Source organism: Solanum dulcamara, chromosome 5 (assembly GCF_947179165.1).
Source record: "Solanum dulcamara chromosome 5, daSolDulc1.2, whole genome shotgun sequence".
In the NCBI taxonomy this organism is placed as follows: domain Eukaryota; kingdom Viridiplantae; phylum Streptophyta; class Magnoliopsida; order Solanales; family Solanaceae; genus Solanum; species Solanum dulcamara.
In genome coordinates this window covers 28471886-28496869 of record NC_077241.1, presented here as the reverse complement: position 1 = coordinate 28496869, position 24984 = coordinate 28471886, and the positions used below count along the sequence as shown (strand labels likewise).

The 24984-nt window shown below is 35.6% G+C and overlaps 1 protein-coding gene across 2 annotated transcripts; it reads right to left on the bottom strand.

Annotated features, from left to right (window-relative positions):
• Positions 1-3298: 3298 nt before the first annotated feature.
• Positions 3299-23428, bottom strand: LOC129889111 (probable protein S-acyltransferase 17). Of its 2 annotated transcripts, XM_055964264.1 has the most exons (10): positions 23191-23424; positions 22993-23086; positions 16553-16647; positions 16266-16433; positions 16109-16181; positions 15941-15993; positions 12678-12769; positions 12540-12592; positions 5496-5621; positions 3299-4257 (listed from the first exon to the last, which is right to left on the bottom strand). In XM_055964264.1, the coding sequence occupies exons 1-10, from the start codon at positions 23337-23339 to the stop codon at positions 3982-3984; spliced, it is 1179 nt and encodes a 392-aa protein (XP_055820239.1). In that variant the 5' UTR covers positions 23340-23424; the 3' UTR covers positions 3299-3981. The 2 variants fall into 2 exon arrangements, with proteins under 2 accessions (XP_055820239.1, XP_055820240.1); XM_055964265.1 differs by lacking the exon at positions 5496-5621 and having other exon boundaries at positions 23191-23428.
• Between the last annotated feature and the right edge of the window lie 1556 nt (positions 23429-24984).

Below are 24984 nucleotides of genomic sequence, written 5' to 3'. Positions count from 1 at the left end.
GGCCAAAGAAGTTGACCAGCTAGAGGTATACTTAAATCCTACAGTGGCACATAGTTTAAGAACTTGAATTTTCTAAATTCACGTTCTCCCGGTGCTAAATAAGCCTCTCAAAATAATTTATATATGCTCATAGTATAACATACAAATTATAACTGAAATCATTACGAGTCTTTGATCAAAAGCTGTAAAACTGTATTGTTGGTGAGACTATGCTCACAACTATCTGAAACATACTGGTGTTCTCAGTTTTCATGACAAAATATAATTTTTCTTTGAAAATCATGCCCATCGATAATGAATAGTTGTAAAATTTCGTAATGAATTTTTCAAGTGACTAAACCTTCTTAAATATAAGATTTAATAGTTAAAAGCCCCCTTAAACATTATATATTTTATTAAATACACATCTAAATTATGAGAAGACTTAATTACCCCATCAAACATGGATTCTTGAAATGTTTTCCCCCCTAAACTATGAGAAGTCTTAATTACGCCCTCAAACATGAATTTTTAAAATTATTTTCCCCCTTAATATGCCACATGATTTAGAAAAATTACTCTGTTTCAATTTATATGACTTGTTTTCCTTTTTAGTCAATCCCAAAAGGAATGACACATTTTTATATGTAGTAAACATTTAACTTTAAAATTTTTATTTTACCTCTAATAAAATAATTATTGCCACACAAATATTTATGACTTATTTTAGAACACATATTTCTTAAATTTTATTTCAAGTCAAACTACATTTAATAAATAGGAACAGGAATTATTTTTTTATTAAATATAAAAATATTTCATTTCTTTTTGAATTGTCTAAAACAGAAAGTGAGTCATATAAATTTGATATAATAATTATTTTGTGACTTGTGACATATTAGTGGTAAATAGTTTCAAAAATTCATGTTTGAGGAGGTAATTAAGATTTCTATAGCTTAGGGTGGTAATTGGTTTCAAAAATACATGTTTGAGGGGGTAATTATGACTTCTCATAGTTTAGGTGTGCATTTAATAAAATATGTCAAGTTTATGAGGCTTTTTAACTATTACTCAAAGTATAATCTTTAAACTAGGTATAAAGAAATTTCATGAAAATAAACTTTTTTTGAATTCTTTCTTGAAATAATGCACTTAAACTTAAATACACTTTCTTAAAATATTCTTTTTAAGTTTATTATATATACTTTACTCATGAAAAGAATGCATATGAAACACTATGACAAGGTTTTCAAATAATTTTAGTTAAAAAGGGTCCACGTGGTAAGAAAAGCATGAATCATCAATCAATAGTCATCAATGAATATGAAATACAATAGTTTCAATAATAGAATTAAACAATAAGATATATGAATTAAGAAGAACTTATATTCATGGATTTAGGAGTAAGAACCCTAACTTTGATCTTACTAACTGAAACTTTAGATGTAGGGCGTGAGAAAGAACTGAGTTCCCCACTATAATAGCCTTACATACCAAAAAGAAATAAAAATTCAGGAGAGAAGGTTAATGGAGAAAGCTTGAAACCCTAGTTTTACTCTTCTTGAGGTTTGCTCTAAGTTTAGGGAGAAGAAATAAAGGAAAAATCCAAGAGAACTCTCAATATACACCTCAAATATAAGCTAAAATGTCAAAGTTTTAGCTAGAAAAAGACATAATTAACCTCAAAAAAACTTCTGGCAGATCATTCCACGAGGACCATCCATGACTCATGGAATGATCCATGACTCATGGAATGATCCATGACCCGAGGACTCCCTCCTTGGAACTCATACGATTTACTCAACTCTCAGACTCTCATCCAGTGGCGGAGCTAGAATTTTAAATAAAGGATTCAAAATCTGAATAAGTAGACATACGAACTAGTCGAAGGGGGTTTGACATCTACTTTATATACATAAAAAATTATTTTAACCATGTATAAATGGTATAATTTTCTCCCGAATGGGGTTTGGATGAACTCCCTAGTCACAAGGTGGCTCCTCCACTGCTCTGATCCACAAGTCCATTCCATGGATCGTGGAATGATTCACGAGTTGTGGAATACTTTCATGGAAACCTGGTACATAAATTTTAGACTAGAGAGTCTCTGATAAATCGATCATAACCTTTTACTCAGAATTCAAATTTACTAACAGTTGGTGGCGTTGAAAAAAAGACTCAAAGACACTTAGTTTCATAGGTATTGAGACACATAACCTTTCATAATCTAAGAGATATGCTCATTTGAAGTTTACCCAAGTAAAATCTTGTACCTAAACTCAATCGGTAAAGAAAGCTTTCAACTCAACTTTGTGCTAGAGGATTCTTATGACATGTATTCATCTCTAAAGTTCTTTCCCCACTAATGAATTGACCTTAGCAACTATGAAAAATTAAAATCCTCTGATTCAGGTCTATTTGCATATGAAAAATGATTCAGCTCTTAACTTAGAAATTTTTGAGGTGTTACAGATGCTTTCATGAGGGATCAGATTTGCAGCTAGAATAGGGATATACCTAGTTTTCCCTAGTTGGTTCACATACACTTGTGGAAGTTAACATATCATCGCTTAATAATATAGGTATGAGGCTAAAATGAACATGAGATCAGAGGCTCGTGAGACCATGATCTTATTATCAATCCGCAAATCAACAACTATATGGTAATTAGCATGAGAACAAAGGTGTAGACACAACATGAGTACATAGAAGCGTCATAACCCTAGAATCTATATTTTACCGTATTAATCAAAAATATTCAATCGATCGTTATTAATAATTAGTTCTTTAAATATTGCAATCAGACGTAGTGAAACAAACACCTCTTTTGTGAAAATACTTGTTCTTTGTGTAGTAATAGCTTAGATCGAAATACTATCAATATTGCCTGTTAAAATGGTTGTAACACTGATCATCTCCCTTTTTAATTCTAGTTAATTATCTTGTTTGTGAAGTTTGTTGTTTGTTTGGAACAAACTTTCGAAGTCTATTGCTTGATTGAAGCAAATTTTCATTTGAATTATTTATTAAAATAAAATATATATTTATTTTCTACTCTTCAAATTATACAACAGCAATGTATGTGTCAAGAAACTAGTAATTTTTAAATAGGTGTATTTCCATAGTCAATTTAGTTCAATTTTTTTTTGGCTATTTTTTTTTTGCTTAAAACCAAAATCAAACATGATTACGTCGGTTTCGAAAATCAAAACCAAATCAAAGAAGTGTCAATTTTTTCCTTCAATTTAATTCGATTTTGATTTTCCGAGAACACCTCTACCCCTACCTATTTGTATAAAAGTTTGGGAGCCTTTTGTGGAAAAAAAAAACATTTTATTGCAAGTACCCTACTTTTTGGTATTACAAGAGTTTCCACACATCAATGAATTCATTTACCTAATAAAAAGCAGAAGGAAGTTAAGCTGCTGGGTACATTCTCTCTTTATGGCTGCATGAGCACAAAAACTCACTTGAATTCAATCCACCCCAGTTCCACTGCTGGTGGATACATAAGACATTGGATTGCAACATATACCAGGCACTCGTTCTCGCCCTATCACATAGTACATCATAAAATCTGCTGCTGAGCAGCACAGAGGTATAAAAAGTCAGATAAAGATTGAAAAATCATCCTAGAAATATGAAGGAACCTAGGCTGCACCACAAAGTAGGAAGTCGAAATGCACAACAAAAAGAGCAGTAAGCACCTCCATTCAATAGCTGCAGCCACAGAAAAGGCCAAAGGAGGCAACACTGATGGACGAACTTAACCCCTACCTCAGAACTAATGCAATCTTTTCACCACAAGCACTTAAACTGCATTGGTCATGCCAACCCAAGAATAAAGGTAGATGACTTGTCGATTCTTGTCAGTGATATGTTTGGCAAAAATGATTGTGCTTCACATTTAGTCTCCCTGGTAGTATGACTATTAGACTAAAGACATTGAACCAAGGATGAGCTACCAAGCCCCTATGAGATATGGGTCACCAACTGACAATTCTAACCTGATTTTGATTTCTTCTGCAAGAATGACTGTCTTGTTGAAAGAGGAACTACAATCTCAAAGACATTCTGGAGCATTCCTTTATCATAAATGTTATTCATAACAACCTCCACTTCTTCAAGACCAGACCTTTGGAAGAAGGCTTTCCATTTGCTCACAGGATGCTTCTTTTCATGGTTCAATTCACCTAAACTTTCTTTTAGAGCTGCTGCACTTGCCTTTGCTCCATTAACCTTCCTCTTCCAGCTTAAATACTCTTGCCATTTGAAAGTCTGCAGTCCACACGAGCAAAATTTAGCTTTAGATGCGAACTAAGAGCAAGTGGGTATTTCAACTTCTAAAATTTTATAGTTGTGCTGAATCAATAAATATATGATTAGGATATACTAATGCATTTCTACGATTAGGATGTTCTAATGCATTTTTTATCATAATCTTGAGTCCCTTTCTTCTTTACTTCACTTATTCTTGGCATAGTCAAATTAAAAAAATAAAGGAGAGACTGCTATCACCCTAAAAGAGAATGCTGCAAGCCTCTATCCCAAGACTTCTTAGCAAAAAAATCCAAAATGAATATACTCAGCTTTTCAAGTTAAATATTTTAATTGGTCCAAATATTGTTTTGATACACTTATAAGAGTAGATAATTTCTTTTTCTTTGTCAAAATATTTTGAGATCTAATCATCTTCAACTGGCCCATATTTTGTTCAATGATGGATCAAAAGGCATTTTTCATTTCAGGTGAAAGGTCCAAGAGGTGCGAGAGGTTGGCTATGGACGGTTTCAGGAGGGGCAAAGGGAGGCCGAAGAAATATTGGGAAGAGGTCATTAGACATGATATGGCACAGTTGCAGCTCTCCGAGGACATGACCTTAGATAGGAGGCTATGGAGGACTCAGACTAAGATAGTGGGCTAGGTGGCCGATCGGTTCTCCATAGTAGTCGTAGTCGCGCTCATTTGTCTTAACATATGATTTTGCATGGGATTACTGCTTATATTAGTTGGCCCAGTCTACTTTGGGTATCCTATTTTATCTTTAGTAGTTAATGCTTCTTTATCCCCGATCTTTCTTACCCTGACTTTATCGCTTTATCGCTCTCATTATTCATATCTTTATATTGTCTGCTATATGCATGGCTTTACTGACCTATGTCTTGTTTTCCTTGTTTCTCCTCCCTTGTTCTTCTCTCTTAAGCCGAGGGTCTTTCGGAAACAGCCGCCCTACCTTTTAAGGTGGGGGTTAGGTCTGCGTACACTCTACCCTCCCCAAACCCCACATGGTGGGATCACACTGGGTTTGTTGTTGTTGTTGTGAAAGGTCCAAGAGAGTAATGTAATAGTAAAAAGTTACAAGTTCTATTATCAGATACATGTGTTCCCTAAGCTCACTTCCAAAGAAAATGCAAGTACTACAAAGGAGAAGAAAAGCCATAGCACACAGCCACACCACAATCATGAATAAGCTACTGGAAATATGTACTTAACTGCACTAAATAGAAAATGACTACCTCATTTGTTGTGGTATTTGTGACACACAGTTTGGTGTGGTATGCAAGGAAACCGGCCAGTAGCATAGAAACAATGGCCAGAAATACCATGATAAGTATTTGAGTGTTGTATGAATCCAACAACCACTGATCCAAAGAAGAAGATCATCATTAAGAAACAAACCATAAGCACAAATACAAGTATGAATGTATTAAGAGAGCTGGGAAAGGGGAAAATTTTATTTTACAAAACAAGAAAAGGTGCAAGCATCCTTAGTTAGATCATACGAGTCTTTCCTTGCAAAATATAAATTCCCAGGGGAGTCTTCAATGGGGCAATTGATGATCTGTGATGAACCATGCCCTCTTGAAAGTGATGAATCGTTGTCGGAAAAAGACATTGAAGACAGAGCTTCATTATGATCAAATGTGCTCAAGCTCAGCAGGTTCTTTTGAGCTGCCTTTAAGGGGTATGATAAGGTTGCCTTCGAGCTTCGTATGAAGATTGATCAAAAGCGGATGCTGATTAATCAGGAGACAAAAAAAAACATTACTGGAACAATTCCCCAGGAGGTTACAAAATTTAGTGTTCCATATGAACTTCTAGTATAGTGAACCGAGGAACAGGGTGAAGATAAGGGCTTCATCTTGTCAATGAAGACAGATTCCTATACACTCATCAATGGGATGAAGTCTTCACTCAGATCAGGCAAAGTACACTTCCAAGACTGGGGTCAGACCACAATCCTATTATGCTAACCTGTGGTGAGTTAAATTTGAAGAAATCTTACTTCAAATTTGAGAAATTGTGAATGCAAGTCGAGGGCTTTAGGGAGAAGGTAAGGGAATGGGGGTCCTGCTTCTCAATTAATGGGACCCCATCCTTTATCCTAGCCTCAAAATTGAAATTGTTAAAAGAGAAGTTGAAGCAATGGGGATTGGAAAATAGGGTGGACTGGAGACAGAGAATGAAGGATGTTCTGAACCAGTTAGCTAGTCTGGGGAAAATTCAGGATCAGAGAACTCTCATCCAAGATGAACTATTACAAAAAGTCCAACTTCCTAAGGAATATGAGGATGTGTCCAGAAATGACGAAATAGTTTGGAGGCAAAGGTCTAGGGTTCAATGGCTTAAGCAGGGGAGAAGAACACCAAATATTTCCACAGAATGGCCACAGCATACAAAAAATATAATATTGACAGGTTGAAAACAAAAGGAGTTGAGGTGACTGATCCTGAAGAGATAAGAAGGGAAATTGTCAGTTTCTGTCAAAAATTGTATAAACTATAAAGAAACAGAACAATGGAGGCCTGAACTCAACCTACAGGGATCTAGTAATATCAACTTAGAGGAGAAAGCTTGGGTACAAAGACAATTTGAGGAAGAGGAGCTGTAGGAGGGAATCAAGTTGTGTACAAGTGACAAGGCCCCTGGTCCTGATGGTTTCCGTTTCCCCATGAGTTTCTATCAGACTTTCTGGGAATTACTCAAGGAAGACATAACGAGCACCATCAAGTACTTCTATGATAACCAGGTTTTCGAGAAAAGCTTGAATGCTAAATATGTTTCACCCATCCCAAAACAGACGAGGGCAATTGACTCAGGGATTACAGACCTATAAGTTTGATAGGTGGAGTCTACAAGATAATAGCTAAACTTTTGGCTGAAAGGCTGAAGAGAGTAATTAACAAATTGGTCAACCAACACCAAATGAGTTTCATAAAAGGCTAAATCAAGGATTTGGGGATTCTTCCTATGCTACAACACTATATAAATCATCTTGATTAGAAAATATATGAATAGAAAGATAGATCTATCCATCTATTCCTATCTGATTTAGATTTAGATATCTAAAAAAGAATCAATTTCATTCAACCTTTGATTGGAATCCGTTTGGAAGGATCATATATTGTAAAGGCGATCTATATGGTTCCATACCTCCATTGCACGCTTACTCTTGCAATATACATAGTAAACCACTTTAAACTCACAATTAGTCTTGTCTCGACTGTGTCCGGGGGATGTCCTTTTAATTCTTATTTCACTTCTTTTTATTGGAACTTTGGTTCCATCAACCTCCTGAACCTTATTCATTACAAAGAAGATAGGACATTATTTCCTTTTTCAAGGCCCCTAACATAGTCGTAGTGTGGTTCTCGAGTGAAAATATTTTAAACCTTCTCTCACCCTATATAGTAAGAGAGACTGACACTATCCTTTATAGAAAGTGATATAGTGATAAGGAGTTGTGCAGAAGTCCCTGCGAAAAGGAAACGACTTTTCTCAGAAACGACTTTTCCCGGCAATGACTTTTCCAGATAACATGGAGTGGATGACTGGGTTATTTAACGTCATCTTTAGGATTTCAAAAATGTCAGAAGAATGGAGGTGGAGTACAATGATCTCGCTGTACAAAAACAATTGCGATATCCAAAATTGCAACAACTATAAAGGTATCAAGTTGTTAAGCCTTACTATGAAAGTTTGGGAGAGGGTGGTGGAGATGAGTGTGAGTAGGGTGTGTCTATTACCGAGAATCAATTTAGATTCATGTCGGGTCGTAGGGCTATTCAAAACCGAACCGAAAATGATAACCCAAACCGAAAAAGAGATTGGTTTATCGATAATGGATTAAAGTGGTTTTGGTAACGGTTTTGATTTTTTTATTATCGGGTTATCAGCTCTTAACGGTTTGGGAATTTTTCTTAACGGGTTAACCGATAACGCAATAGTAAATTAATAAATTATATTTATACCATTCAGTATATAAAGTCCATGACTTAGAAGTTTAGTTCCATACTTTTATTTCTAGTTGTCTCAAACTCTCGATTATTCTACAATGTGCTAGTGTTTGCTTGCAATCTATCAACTCATGTGCATGGTTCATTTGGTTTGTCACCTTGTTTCTAAGTTATTTTCAATTATTGTTTTTTTTGTTAAATTTGAGTTAAACCGATAAGTGATAAACTTCAAAACTAAATAGAACCAACTGATACGCAGCCCTATCGGGACATTCTACTACATAAGCCATTCATCTCGTTAGGAGATTGATGGAGCAGTTTAGGCAAAGGAAGAGGGACTTACATATGGTGATAATTGACTTAAAAAAAGAATACGACAAAGTCCCTAGGGGGTTTTATGGAGATGTTTAGAGACTAGTGCGTCTGTATTCACTTTCATTCAGAACAAGCAACTGTTGAGCTACCAAAAGGTGTTTTTGTAGCTTACCTTAGGGCGATTAAAGGCATGTACGATAGAGCCAAGACTCGGGTGAGGCAATGGGAGGACTCGGAGCACTTCCTAGTTGAGATGGGTTTACCTCATGATTCAACTCTTAGCCCGTTTTTATTTGCTAATGGATGAACTGACGCGACATATCCAAGGGGAGGTGTGTCATGTTGTATGTTATTTGTGAATGACATTGTATGGATTGACGAGATAAGCAACGGAGTTAACGACATGGAGACAGACCCTAGAAGGGTTCAAGTTGAGTAGGACAAAGATAGAGCACTTAGAGTGCAACTTCAGTGCCATAACCCACGAAGCAAATATGGAAGGGAGGGTTGATATTCAAGTCTCATGAAGAGAGGTAGTTTCAAATATTTTCATCAAGAAAATGCAGAGATTGATGATGATGTTACACATCGTATTGGTGCGGGGTAGATGAAATGGAGGTTTACTTTTAGTGTTTTGTGTGATAATAATGTGTCAACACGACTTAAAGATAAGTTTTATAAAGTGGTTGTTAGAGTTACTATGTTGTATGGGGTAAAATGTTGGCGATCAAGAATTGACATGTCTTAAAGATGAAGTAACGTAAATGAGGATATTGAGTGGATCTAAGGGCATACTAGAAGACATAGAATTAGGAACAACAATATTTTTGACAAGGTGAGAGAGGCCTTCGTGGTGGAGAAGATGAGCGAGAGAAGGTTGAGATGGTTCGAGCATGTGAAGAGAAGATGCATGCACAAATGTCCTTGTGAGGTGTGAGAGGTTGACTATGATGGGTCTTAGGAGAGGTAAAGGTAGGCTAAAGGAGTATTGAGAAGAGGTGATTATACAAAACATTTTACACCTGCAGCTTACTGAGGTCATTACCATAGATAGGAGGATATGAATATCAAGAATTAGGGTGGAAGGTTAGTAGGTAGTCGAGCATTATCGAGATTTCTTTATTAGTAGTATTATTAGTACTCTCCGGTAGCCTTTTACTTTGATTTTAGTTTGTTACTTGTTTCTTTTGCTTCATTTATCATACTATTTGTTTTATTATGTTCGTTTCCTCTATTGGTTTCTATATCACTATATGGTTTCTCCGTTATTGTATTTCCTTTTCTTAATGACTTGGATATGCTTTACTTGAGTTGAGGGTCTAACGGAAACCTCTCTACCTTCCCAAGGAAAAGGTAAGGTTGCGTACACACCACCCTTTCAAGACCCCACTTAACTGGATATGTTGTTGGTATATATGAAAAATTAAAATGATCATTTTTTTCCATATATTAAGGATTATTTCGACCACATGGTATATATAAGGGAATAAAATAGCCCAACCCCATACATGACAACAACAACATACCTAGTGAAATCCCACTAAGTAAGGTTTGGGGAGGGTAGAGTGTACGCAGACCTTACACTACCTTGTGTAGGTAAAGAGCTTGTTTTCGAAAGACCCTCAGCTCAAGTACATCAAACCTAAGTAGAAGAAGAAGCAATGAAGAAAGCATAGCAGTAAATAAGAAAAATAGTATAAAGTCTACAAGAAAGAAACAGTAACAGCAGCAAAATAGTGTGATAATTGAAACACAACAAACACATATGGCAAGAACTATAAGGATACAATTAGTACTACGCAATAACCTTCGCAAGGCAACAAAACACTCTACCCCTGCTAACCTTCTACCTTAATACGCGACATCCACTCTTTCCGATCTAGAGTCATGTCCTCGGTAATATGAAGTTACGGCATGTCCTGTAATCACCTCTCCAATACTTTTTTGGCCTACCTCTACCCCTTCGCATACCCCTACAACTAGACTGTCACACCTCCTCACTAGAGCGTCAGCGCATCACCTCTTCACATGCTCAAACCATCTCCCTATAGCTTCTGTCATCTTGTCCACTATAGAGGCCACTTTTTCCTTTTCCCGGATAACCTCCTTTCTAATCTTGCTGCTCCTAGTATGGCCACACATCCATCTCAACATCCTCGTCTCTGAAACATGCATCTTCTGGGCATGTGACTTATTGACTGGCCAACACTCCACCCATACAACAAAGACAGTCCAACCCCCATACATTAAGGACCATTTTGATCATTTTCTCGAGAAGTGAGAATAGAGGACTTTATTTGAAATTTATGAAGATAGAGTTGGTAAGCAGGTTTGGAGCACTTTCCTAAATTTGGAATGCAACTCCAACTTGGATTTTAAATTTTAGTTCATCAAACACCGATTTTAAAATAAAGTGAAAATTTTTCAAAAAGAGATGAATAATTTTCATGGACAAACGGGTTTATGGAGATGTTCCTCTCCAAATCATTTTGTCCACTTCACCGAAATGTACATGACTACAGAGCCTCATAAAGAATGTCCCTACCTCCTCAAATTCCCAATCATGGAGGGGTCTCCTAAAGGAAATCTCTGATGACGGTGAGGACCTGTATTTCCCAACCTACGGGAAAAGGCTCATAAATACTCCTCTTCCACCTTAGAGTCTAAAAATACCCTTAAGGTTTGTTTTTAGGCTCAAACATACCCCACAAACTAAGAGCTGAATTCTGGTCAAATTTACCTCTTTAAAATGCCACGCGGCATTTTCTAATTGGTGCCACGTTATAATTCAAAATAATTAAAAACCACCCAAATTTTAAAATCCAAAACCATGAACGACCAGATTTCACCTCAAACTGCATAACTTCAAATCTGAATTTTTTACATGAAAAAAATGTTAGTAATCACACATTACATCACATTACCGCAAAAGAACAATTTTATGCAAAGATAATAAGAGATTTTGATGAACGAATTTGGAAAGAGAAGAAGTAGAAGGAAGTGGGTTAAGTGCAGGGGTTTGGGTTTTAAAAATTAGCTGAATGCAGAGGAAAAAAATTGAAAGGAAATTACCTGAATGCAGAAGAATTTTGTTTAAGTTGACGCGTTGACTGAAGTTTAAGGGCAGGGATTTGGGTTTTAAAATTTAGATGGGTTTTAATTATTCTAATTAAAATGTTCCACAAATTAGAAAATGCCATATGGCTTTATTAAAGAGTTAAATTTGACCAGAATTCATCCATTAGTTTTAGCCTTTTAGGGCTATGTTTGAGCTCAAAAACAAAGCTTAAGGGTTTTTTTTAGACCCAAAGGTAGAGGATGGGTATTTATGAGCCTTTTCCCATAGGTTAAGGGTATTTATGAGTCTGTTCCCTCCCATAAATCTTGGCTGCCATGACATCCTAGTCCCTTGCTAAAGTAAAACTATTGCATAAAGTCGTTTTTCCGCATTTTATAACTGCATCATATATAGAGCCAAAACCATATTTTGTTCCCCTTTACAACGAAATTGCAATAAATGAGAAGTCTGATTTCTCCTTCATTATGCCTCTCCACTGACTCAACCCATAGAAGGCCGTCACACTCTTTGCGACCAACAAAATTGGTTGTTGCCTTACTTCACTTAATCGCCTTTATCCACATGGCCCCTTCTCCGTTAGCATGTCTCTATAGCCACTTCCCTAGCAGTGTGATTGACTATCCCCAATGTTTGAATGCACGACCATAGTTGATAGGAGTTGAGAATTTCTCCCCACTAACAAAATGAAACTTCCTGTTTCCATTTATCTCATCCCACAGGAAATCCCTCATCAATATCTCAAGCCTTCTGTTCTGCAAATCAAAGTAGGATTGGAGACGAGAAGATAAAGTAGGTTGAGCAAGGACTCACATATTAATTATTTATTAAAGTTTCCAAAACAGATGAAAATTTGACAACAGAGAGTCACATGCAACAGGGGAACAGATGGATATAATCAGGCAGAATCCAAAAGGTGGACCTCCACTTACCACAGCAACATGTGGAGCCAAACTACTGAATGATTTCTCAAAGCCATAATAAACTGCATTAACAGAGGAAGACAGCTATTACTTTGAGTCTCACATGCAATTGGGCACCAATAACATTTAAAGGAGTAGTCAATGCACCAGTAAGAATATCTATAACCCGTAGTTCTTTCAGTCTGCCAGCTAGCACTAGTGCAATAGCAACTGCCCCATATAAACAGAGAAGAAAATGCCTGCAGATGCATGTTCAAAATAATAGGAAAGGTGATGTAAGAGTCTTATCAGCATGGGCAGTGTATAGTACAAAATCTTTCAGAATTAGGTTGAATCTTCTGTTATTCACATATATATTTTCACAAGCATGTGACGTGAAAACAAATGAATACACGAAAAATAAGAATTTTCCCTAATAAAGTCACATTGACCGAGCTTTTATGACGACTTACGCATCGTATTTTCTTCAACAATAATAAAGAGTTTAAAGCAACCAAGAGGGTGTCTTAACCATCAATGAAGTGGGTGAAAATTACAGGAGAATAGAGTTCAAATTCCAAGAGAGACAACGAAAAGTGCAAGGTGATCTCTTCCTATTTGCCTAACTTGAGAGCAGATACCCTGTGGAATAATCAAGGTATGCACAAGCTTGCCAGAAACTACCATTATTAAAAATAAAATATAAACTATCAAAATAATAATAGGACGACAACAACATTAATAATAATAATAATAATTATTATTATTATATAATAGTAATAGGAGAGAGGTGATTATATAGGACACAGTGTAGCTTCAGATTGCCGAGGACATGATCTTAGATAGAAGTGTGTGGAGGTCGTGTATTAAGATAGAAGGTTAGTAGGTAGTGGAGCATTGTCTTGCTTCCGTGGGTTCAATGTTGTTAGTGTTTGTCATTGTACTGGTCGTATTAGTGTATTTTAGTTTTTTTTTTGTTTTTTATATCTATCACCATTTGTACTATTTTGTTGTTGAACATATTTTATCTATTAGGATAAAAGGTTAGTAGGTAGTGGAGCATTGCCTTGCTTTCGTGGGTTCAATGTTGTTAGTGTTTGTCATTGTACTGGCCGTATTAGTGTAGTTTTAGTTTTTATTTTTATATCTATCACCCTTTGTACTATTTTGTTGTTGAACATATTCTATCTATTAGGTTGTACACTGCTTCTCTCATTAGTTATTATGTTTTCGTCACTGTTTTCTTTTTCTTCATAGCTGAAATTATTGCACTTGAGCTGGGGGTCTCTCGAAAACAACCTCTCGATTTGCACGAGGTAGTGGTAAGGTCTGCATAAACTCTACCTTCCCCACACCTCACTTGTGGAATTTCATTGGTATGTTGTTGTTGTTGTTATATAATAACAATAACAATAACGATGATGACGATAAAGAGTTTGGATGAGTTCCCAACTTAAGACAATGTTAGTAATGGAGTTTTGTATATTTTCATTTATTATTGGAGGAGGGTAAATTTTTGTGCTAGGGTAAAGGTATTCTACAAATTCCAAAATTATGCAAAAACTAATAAACCAATCATATTTATGCTAGTAATGGAGTCTTCTATTTCTATTTAATTTTGCATTTGGGGGAGAGTGAATATCTGTGCTAGTAAAGGTAACCTGTGAGATCCAAAATTATGCAAATACTAACAAGAGCCATCAGCTGTGAAAAGGGACAGCAATAACGTATATCCCCTATCAAGGGTATTTTCTCATGATGTATTGAAGGTTGGTACCATAGATAAAAGGATGTTTCATGCCACACCTTTGATGAACTGCAGACCGGTAAAATGGCTTTCCAAAAAAAAAAAGAAGAGATAATCTGAAACCTCCCTTCAATCATCCGGCCGCTGCTCTCCAATCAAAAGTACTTTGTAACATCTGAAGCTACAAGAATAACAATGACAACATGCCCAGTGTAATCCCATATTCTAATCATGGTGACATCCTTATTTCTTCAGATTACTTCCTGTGAGAGTAACATATCCTATCCAATTTATGGATGTGTGTTGCATTTTCCCAATTATTTCTCATACTTTTAACGGAACCCAACCCACTCCACATGGTCTAAGCATCTTTTTAATTCTACCATGTTAGCACAAGGTTAAAACAACACAATGGACTAGAAAACAATGAAAGAATAGTCTTCTTATTGCAACACAAAGGCCACTCAAAGAGTGTTAGTGCAACGACGGAGACACTCCTTAGGTGACGGGTAGGTCACGGTTTCGAGGCATGAAAACAAACTCTTTGCTAAAATGCAAGGGAATGTGTACAATACATGCCCACTCCCTACCCTGACACTAGTGAGGGCACTTTGTGATAGCATCAAAGGTGGCATACCTCTATTAAAGTTGTTATTTTCAATAGAAAATCAAGAAGATGTTTATTGTGGAAGAAAAATTCAATAACGAGCCCAAGTATTGTGGAGAAGAATGGTCTAAGTGATACACATATTTCATGGTTCAAATCCAAGCACAAGAGGAAGAAGATTGAGGCTCATATGCAACCCTAAAATTGATGAAAAGAAAAGCCCACCAAGGGGCTGAAATTCTGCCCATAAATGGGCTGCAATTCACATCCACGGTGGCAGCAATTCAAGCTCCAAAGGAGGCTGTTTAGTGGCTGAAAATCAAGCACAAATTAAATTCATGTGATTCAAGCCCAAAAGGGGCAGCATTGCCGTGGTGTTTCTTGGTAGAATTTGGGAACTTTTCCTTATTTTTTGTTAGCTAGTTTTGTATGTATTTTTACAAAGTTTCCTAATTTAAAAGTTTTCTAATTTGAAATTTCCTAGTTAAGGTTTTCTATTTATTATTTCAATAAAAGTAGGAATCGAATCTCATGCTACTTGGGGTAGGTTTTCCTTATATAGGGATGGATTTTTGTTATTTTCAAAAGACATGATTAATATTATTTAAGAGGTTTCTTTTCTCACACATTTGTGTGTGGTGACTATGAATTTATCTTAGAACCTCATAAAAAAGATCCTTTAACATAAGATTAATTGTCTTAATTATTAACTTGATATCTTTAGTTTTTTCATTAAAGTAAATTAAAGAAGGTAATTAGTCTTATACTAATTGTTGTCTCTAATTTCTTCGAAACAGGGGTCTAAATCACTTTTGATATAAGTTCTTGAATTGATTCTATTGGTATCATAATAGTTTTAATCTGCAAATTTTGATGATTGTAGTGTCCACACCAGCTTTCGCGCACCTCGACTAATTCCACAGAATACCTGCCACCTCCCACCAACAACAGGTACCAGGTAATCTTTGTATTTCACTTCTGCATTATTTTCTTGTTTATTCAAGTAACCCAATTCATATCACTTTGTGTACAAGATAAGTCCTTTGGAAGAAAGACCAATCAGTATCATTTGCTCACCAGAGAAGAAAAGCCATAAAGTATCTGGTGTTTTTCTCGCCTATGCAATTATTCTGTCATATTGGAGAAAGAGAATGAAAACCATTAGGACATATACAGGGAATATAAGCTGATACAGAGTTAACTTGATGAGAGATAGAAAAGAATGGAAAAAGGAAAAAAACAAACCATCCATCCACAATGATGATCAAATCTAGCAACACAGCGATCACAAATGCTGCAGTGCTTTGATCTAGCAGGTCTGAGCAAGAAGTAGAAATAAAGTTCAATTAGCTAGTGTAGTAAACTAGAGCTTTAGAGGTTTAATTGAAAGAAACACACTCACTTTGGGATCTTGCAGGTAGGACATTCTTTTTCTGAGAAAATAATATTGTCATAGGGATAAGCAGAAAGATAGTGTGAAACATTCACAGCATTCACAGTTCCTGGGTCAGAAAAGCTAGTCAATAGAAAGAGGAGAATTCCCCCACCAACAGCCAACAAGCTCATGTACCTGCAATTTTATGTAATTTCTAGGAAAATTCACAAACATATACCACAAAAATCAACAGTCAAGTGACAAATGAAATGATGCATATGAGAGTGTCACAAAGCAGAAGGATTCTATATTACCTGTGCACTTCACCTAGGTAATGCCCAGGAATGTACTTAAAGGATGACTCCACAATAAAGTAGTAACTGGCTCCAATTATTCCCAGATATATGACCTGCATTTAGTAACAGACAATTTTTAAATAAAGTTTCTATATTCATAAAAGAAAAAAAAGGACATGAAAATAGAGGAAACACAGACAAAACCCAAAGACCAAAGAATGAAAACAAAAAGACCAAGGAAGAAAAGCAACTCTCATTGAGTCTCCTAGAGACTAGTTCCATTTCCAGGTCCCAAAAACAAACTAAATGCTTAATTGTCATCACAAAGATTCACTTTGGATGAAATTTTCATCATTCACACTACAGTTTTCAGATAATAAAAGCAACTTTTGTATATTAGTGGCACAAAATGGTTACTTTTCAAATTCTTAGAGCACTTCACATCATCTAATGCGATGCAAGTAATTTATCGAAGTTGCGATTCCACATTTTTCCTACTGAATGTGTCAATAGAAGTGTATTATTATTCTGAGCACTTGATAATTATTAAGTCGTTTATTTATTTTTTTGATAAGGCAAAGGTTTATTGACTAAGTACCAAGAAGGTACCAGAACCAAAAGTTACAACAGACTGTTGGGAATATCCATACAGTCAATTACAACATCTTCCTAGAAACTCCAGAAACTCCATATATTGATCTATTTTATCAACGAAACTACTTTTACACCACCAAAACAAATTTATGCAAACACTTGTTTTTTAACTCTAGAAATATGGCCTTTTTGCCCAACAAAACAAGCTTTATTTCTTAATAGCCAGATAGTCCAACAAAGGTATAGTTCTCCAGATTTGCTTCAAAGTTTTATGTATTCTCTGGTGCTGCCAACTCTCCAATAATTCCTTCACACTCTGGGGCATGATCCAAGAGATCCCGCAAATACTGAAGAAATATTCCCAACATTGTCTAGCTATTGTGCAATGCATAAGAAGGTGATTCACACCTCCAACTCTTCTTCACATAAGTAACATCTATTACTTAATGCAAAATCCTTTTTTCTGAAGATTATCCGGAGTAAGACAAGCTCTCCATGTTGCAATCCAACTAAAACAAGCTACCTTTACAGGAGCTTTAGTTCTCCAAGGTGCAAATCCCTTTCCATGGCCAACTAGTATCCCAAAATCTTGTTTGCTTCATTAGAAACTATTAACACTTTTTTATTGAAAAGGTTCCATGTTTACTAGCTATCCATACTAGTGAATCCCCCTTACTCTGATCAATGTGGGTATAATCCAGTTGAAGGAATAATTGACAAAAGTCTTCAATTTCCCAATCATTCAAATTCCTTCTAAAATTCATTTGACATCCAGTGTTGAAATAAAAATCAACCACAACTCCATCTTTATTATTGCAACACAGTAACAACAACATACCTGATAAAATTCCACAAGTGGAGTCTAGAGAGGGTAGAATGTACACAGACTTTACCACTAACTCGTGGAGGTAGAGAGGCATTTTCCGAAAAACCCTTGGCTCAAGTGCAACAAATCCAAGTACAAAGAAGACAGAGACAATCACGAAATCATAGCAAGTACCAACAAAAACAGTGCGATAATTGAAATATCAAAACAAGAACTATAATAATACTAGTAAACGACAATGACAAATACCAACCATCCTAAGCAAGACAACACTATACTACCTACTAACCTTCTACCCTAATACGTGTCCTCCACACCCTCCTATCTAGGGTCATTTTCTTAGTAACCTAAAGTTGGGTCATATCATGTCTTATCACCTCTCTTCAATACTTCTTCGGCCTACCTCTGCCTCTTCTCGTATCTTGTATAACCAACCTCCCGCACCTCCTCACTGGTACATTTGTGCATTCCCTCTTCACATGTCCAAATCATCTCAGTCTTGCTTCCCTCATCTTGTCCACCACGGAAGCCACTCCCACCTTATTACGAATATCCTCATTTCTAAACTTATCGCTCCTAATATGACCACATATTCACCTCAGCATCTTCATCTCCGCAACATGCATTTTTGAACATGAGAATTTTTGACTGGCCAACACTCTGCCCATACAACAAAGTCGGTCGAACGACCACTTTATAGAACTTATATTTGAGTTTTGGTGGTAAATTTTTATCACACAAGACTCCACTTCATCCACGCCGCACCAATACAATGGGGATATCATCATCGATGTCCCCATTCCCTTGGAATTGACCCAATATACTTGAATCTGTCGCTCTTGGAGATATTTGTGTATCAAGCCTCACTTCCACGCCTACCTCATGCATCACATCACTAAATTTGCACTCTATATACTTTGTCTTGATCTTGCTTAATCTGAAACCTTTAGTCTGGCAATGGGGTGGGGCGGGGCGGGTTTAGATTATGCGAGGCGGGGCAGATTCCAGGCGAGTTGCGGATTTGTTCGGGTTTAAGGTATCTAATAGGAATCCGAAAAAAATTAAATCTTTGTAATTAGTAAAAATCAAAGATATACTTTTTATATTAAACTTTGACTTTAATTTTAACTTCTTTCTTTTAAAAAGAAAATTAAACTAGACAAATGTTAATTAGAGTTAATTAGTGATTAAGAAACAATTGTTGAAATGTTAACTAGAAACAATTAATTAGTTGTTGAGATGTTAATTAGCGAAAAATGAAAAAAAATATGAATTTTATTTTTTCATATTAAACTCAATTAAAACAGAAAAAACATAAAAATTTATGCGGGGCGGGGCGGTTTAAAAAATTTGCGGGTTGAGCTCAACCCAACCCGCCCCACCACATTGCCATCCCTAGTCTCCAAAGTTTGTCTCCACACCTCTAACTTAGAATTAAGTCTACTATGCGTCTCATCAATCAGTACTATGTCATCCACAAATACCATACACCGAGACACCAGATCATGAATATTTCGCGTCAATTCATCCATCACCAAGGCAAATAGAACCAGACAGAGAGATGATCCCTGGTGTAACCCCATCTCCACAAGAAAGTGCTCCGAATCTCCTCCCACCATTTTTACCCGTGTTTTAGCTTCTTTGTATGTCCTTTATCGCCTTAATGTAGGCCACCAATGCACCTCTTACTTCTCAGCATCGCCACAAGACTTTCCTTGGGACTTTGTCGTAGGTCTTCTCGAGGTCAATGAACACCATATGTAAGTCCCTCTTTCTTTTTCGATATTTCTCCATCGGTCTCCTCACCAGATGGATAGCTTCTGTAGTTGACCACCCTAGCATAAACCCAAACTGATTCTTAAAAATAAAAATAAAAAAAGGAAATCCTTGTTTCAAGCATTCATCACCGGTCCATAAGTTGGTCCAAAATCGAATTTTTGCTCCATTCCCCAACTCCAATTTAGTGAATTGTTGAAACTTGGCCCATAATTTACAAATCCCTTCCATACTCCCCCTTTAGTGTATAAAATATTTGAAAGGGGATTCCAGCCTTGTCTACTACCATAGATTGCTTCAATTATTTTAATCCAGACTACTCATTCGTTCCTGCTAAATCTCCAAAGTCACTTAAACAACATGCTTTTATTGTGCAATCTCAAGTTTCTAATTCCTCCTAATCCACCCCCTTCATTTCCTCTAGTGACCACTTTCCATCTAATAAGTAAAACTTTTTGTTACTACTATTTCCTTCCCATAAGAACTTATTCCTCATAGTGTTCATCTTTCTTTCAATTGCATTAAGCATAACAAATAATGACATTAGATAGGAAGCCATACTATCTAAAGCACTATTAATCAATGTGAGTCTTCCCCAAAGTGACAAATATTGCTTCTTCCAGGGAGCCAATTTGTTTGCACATCTATCCAAAACTCCTTGCCAAATATTCTGGTTATTCCTTCTCACTCCCAGTGAAAATCCAAGGTAAACTATAGGGAATTTTTCCACCTGACTCTCCAAAATGTTTCCTAAGTCTCCTATACAGTCATCAGCACTTATACTAAATATACTGCTCTTTCCCAGATTTACTTTCAATCCAGACACTCTTTAAAAAATCAGTAGAATTCCCCTGAGAAAAAAAAATTGTTCTTTCATTGCCTCACAGAATAAAGCGCTAACAAAGTTGTCCGGGAAAGCATCTGATGAAGCAACAAGTCCTTGAACTCTCCCTGTCATCTACATCTAAAATATGAAACAACATCACACTGTTACAATTGTTTCTTCCAATACACAACCCCTTGATCCAACCCAATTGTTTAGCCCTTTTTTAGCATGTTACTCAGCATTTACATTACTAAAACAAATAGATAAGGTGATAGGAGGTCTCCTTGTGTCAGCCCTCTTTGAAACTTATGTAGTCATGAGGACTTTCATTTATTAAGACTGAAAATCAAACCATAGAATTACAGAATCTAATCCAGTCAAGCCATTTGTTCCCAAAATTCACCAACTTCATGACATTGATCAAGCAAGCCGATTTACATGATCATAAGCCTTTTTAAGATCAAGTTTGCAGGCTACACCTCTCTTCTTCATTTTAACAAATGTTCCACACTTTTGTTAGCCACCAAAGCTGCATCTGTTATTTATCTACCTTTAGTAAATGCATTCTGATGATGAGAGATCGACTTGTCAACAACCAGTTTCAATCTTTCAGCCAACAACTTGGCCAAGATCTTGTATACACTTCCTAAAAGACTAATAGGCGTGAAGTCTTTTATCTCCACTGCTCTTTTCTTTTTGTTATCAAAGCTACGAAGGTGGAATTTATGTTTCTAACAAAGGTGCCTTTCAGTCGAAAAGCATGCACAACATTCCATCCATCCTCTTTTACAGTGTCCCAACACTTCTAAAAGAAATGAAGATTAAAACCATCCGGACCTGGTGCTTTGTCACCACCAAAAGAGTTGAGTATTGTTTCCACTTCTTCAAAAGTAAAAGGCCTCTCCAACCACTCTTTATCTTCGTCGGACAGTTTATTCAAATTATCATCTCCCCAGTTTGGTCTCCAAACTTCAGTTCAGAAAAAAGATCTTCATAAAATCCCTAAATATGGTCTTTAATCAGCTCATAATCTTCAACAAGCTCCGCTTTCATCATTAATTTATCAATAAGATTAAATTTCTTGTTGGAATTTGCTTGCTTGTGAATTTTTTTTCTGTTTTTACTTCCATGCTCTAACACAAGCATCTAAATTTCTGCCTTCAACTTAATACTTCAGATTTTCCTATTTCCTCTAACTCTTTGATGACTTTGTTCCTTTCAACTTCTAATTGCTCATTATTCTAATTATTTCTTAGAATCTGATCAGAATGTTCCAGTAACATTACAGTGCTTTGCTCTTCCTCACTTCTAAGTTGTCAAATACTTCCTTGTTCCATTTTTATAAGTCCATCTTTAACAACCTCAATTTCTTAGCACGGACAACATCTGGTTCACCTTGACTATCATATGATTTCCACCAGTTGTCTATTAAATCAACAAATCCTTGATGTTGAAACCACATATTTTCAAACTTGAAGTATCCCTTGCCCCTATTCGAGTCACCACATTCCAGTAAGATAGGACAATGATCAGATGTTGTTCTGGGAAGAACTCTTTGTTTGATAGCCTTGAAATGCTCATCCCACCCTTCTGAAAACAGGAATCTATCCGGTCTAAAAGCCATCTGATTATTTATTCCTCTAAACCATGTGTATGTTCCCCCATGTAGAGAGAGATCCATCAAGGAAAGATCTTGTATTGCTCTTGAAAATTCTCATTGATCTAGTATTTCTGGATCTTCCCGTTCTCTCTTCTTCAAATCTAATTACATTAAAATCACCCCCAATTGCCCAAGGCCGAGTTACAGTTCTGTGAACATCTGCCAGCTCTTTCCATAAATGTTTTTCTTTCTTTTCTATCACATGGTCCATATACCCCTGTAAATGCATACTGCAGCCCTGAGCTCCCTTCCTCAAGAATTACAGTAACAGAATGTTGTCCCAACAGCTTATCCATACATTGTCATCTTCTTTTGTCCAATATACCAAGATTCCCCCACTACTCCCTCGTGCTTCCAATTCAGCCCAATCTGTCCATCTAGAACCACCAACGCATTCATTTTAGTCTCTGTTAAGCAAACGATGTTAGAATTCCATTTTCGAAGTAAAATATCTACCATCCTTCTTTTTTCTTTGACACCCCGCACATTCCAACAAATAATATTTAACATCATCATGCAATTGACGATATTATGGTACTCGAGTTGAGATGATTCCTCTTTTTTCCTTAAATGGAGCTACTGCCAAAATATTCAAAGTTGCTACACTGTCAAATTAACATCCCCACAGCGAAAAAGTTGTGAAATCTTGCCATCATGAAGCGGCCATTATCAACAATATTGTACAGTATAGATTCTGGTAAAGCAGTAAACTTTTTAGCAGAAATGCAATAACTGATTTGAAGTTGAAATAAGGTGAATTGAGAAGAAAAAAGAACCTGGAGGGTAGGATTAGGACGATCACAACAATAGTACTCGACGCAGAAGAGTGCATCGGAACCTCTTTGACCAAACACAGCACCCACAAACCGACTGAAAAATCAAAATATGGGCAAAATCCCATTTTGAAAATCAAAATAACAAAAACTATAGGGAGCGAACAAGCAACAAGTATATGTGTGCATTAAAATAAATACCGGAAATAATCACAGGCACCAAAAGTGAGAAACAAGTGGATTTTTTGAATGAAAGTGCCTTCGAAGATAGGCCATTGGCCGCAGATGAAAGAAATCAATACTAGCAGTGTCACCAGGCCGTGGATTACAAGCAGCCATTCCACCTCCATCTCAATTGTGCACGACTTAGTTGTGGGAGCACATCATTATAGACTTCTCCATTATTTCTTTGATTCTGACTTCTAAAATTTATATTATTATTATAACTTGTACTGCGTATAATAGACCTTGCACCGGACTGCCTTCTTTTGTACAAGTACCGTACATTGCGTAGCTAATTGATAAAGTTCTCATATAGACTGATTTATTCTCAATTTTAAAATTCAACTATTATAAAATGATATACAAAGTTTATATAAGAGAATGTTAGCATATAGTGATAATTTATACTAATTGAATACTTATGAAAATAAATCAATATATAAGTTTAGTTCATTGTCTATATTTGATAATAATCATTTTTAGTATTATTTAATTATTATTTTTTTAAATCATTTAAAATCATAAATTATATTCTCACACGATTTGTATTATTCTCTTGTTAGAATAATAAAGATATAATAAAATTTAATCGTTACAACAACAACCCAGTGCAATCCCACATCGTAGGGTCTGGGGAGGGTAAAGTGTACGCAGACCTGATTATCAAATTGTAGGCATTCTATTTTAATCACTTGATTTTCAATTTTTCTTAAAATCACATATCAATTATGTGATTTAAAAAAAAAAAATCATATAATTATATGATATTTTAGTACTATATAATTCTTATAATTGAATGATTTTAATAAATTTATTTCCAAATTTATTTTCAAATAAGATATTGAACGGATAAGGATTTATAAAAAAAAGGATAATACTATAGCGTTTAAAATTTATTGCAATAAAAATTCATTAAGAAAATAGACAAAATTAATGAGAAAAAAAGTTGTTGCATACTTTTATTGTATTAAGAATTAAAAATAGTCAAAATTTGCTGAAAATATTTTTAAAAAATATCTTTCAAAAAATATTTGAGAACACTGAGTAAAGTATTAATTATAATCATGTCACAAAATTTTCTCTTGGGTAACAAATAATTACCAACAATTAAATTTTATAATGCTAATAATGTCTTTTCAAAGCATGATAAGAAGACATGCATCTCCATTCTTTTCCTAACCTGTTTGGATTAACTTATTTTGAAATATTTTTTCATAAAAAAATATTTTTGATGAGAAGTAGTTTGTGTTTTATCACATCTAAATATTTTTAAAAATATAAAATCCGTAAAATTTTCTTTAAAATTGCTAGTAAATAATGGAGCATAAAAAATATGTATGGAGATGCAGTAGATAAAGTGAAACTAATGATTAATATAAAATATATTATAAGAAGACATTCTATGTAGAAAATAACAGTATGAATAAAAGAACATATCAATAATTCTCAAAGCAAAAACAATCGCCTCCAATTCAAGATCATGAGTTGGATATTTTCCCTCATGCACTTTTAGTTGTTTAGAGGCATATGATATAACCTTACCATGTTGCATCAAAACAATATCCAATCCAACCCGTGAGGCATCACAATATACAACAAACTCATCTGGACCTTTCGGCAATGTCAAAATAAGAACTGACATAAGACGATCCTTCAATGTATGGAAACTTCTTTCACACTTATCCGACCATTGAAACTTTACCTTCTTTCGGGTCAACTTAGTTAATGGCGATGCAATAGAGGAAAATCATTCTACAAACCTTTTATAATACC

Bases quoted from the DNA above. Each gene is read 5' to 3' on its own strand.
- LOC129889111 (XM_055964264.1), bottom strand. From the start codon at position 23,339: ATGGAGGTGGAATGGCTGCTTGTAATCCACGGCCTGGTGACACTGCTA. The intron at 23,087-23,190 runs GTATTTATTTTA...TTGATTTTTCAG, and splicing joins GGTGCCTGTGATTATTTCCG to TCGGTTTGTGGGTGCTGTGT. The intron at 16,434-16,552 runs GTAATATAGAAT...ATAAAATTGCAG, and splicing joins TACCTAGGTGAAGTGCACAG to GTACATGAGCTTGTTGGCTG.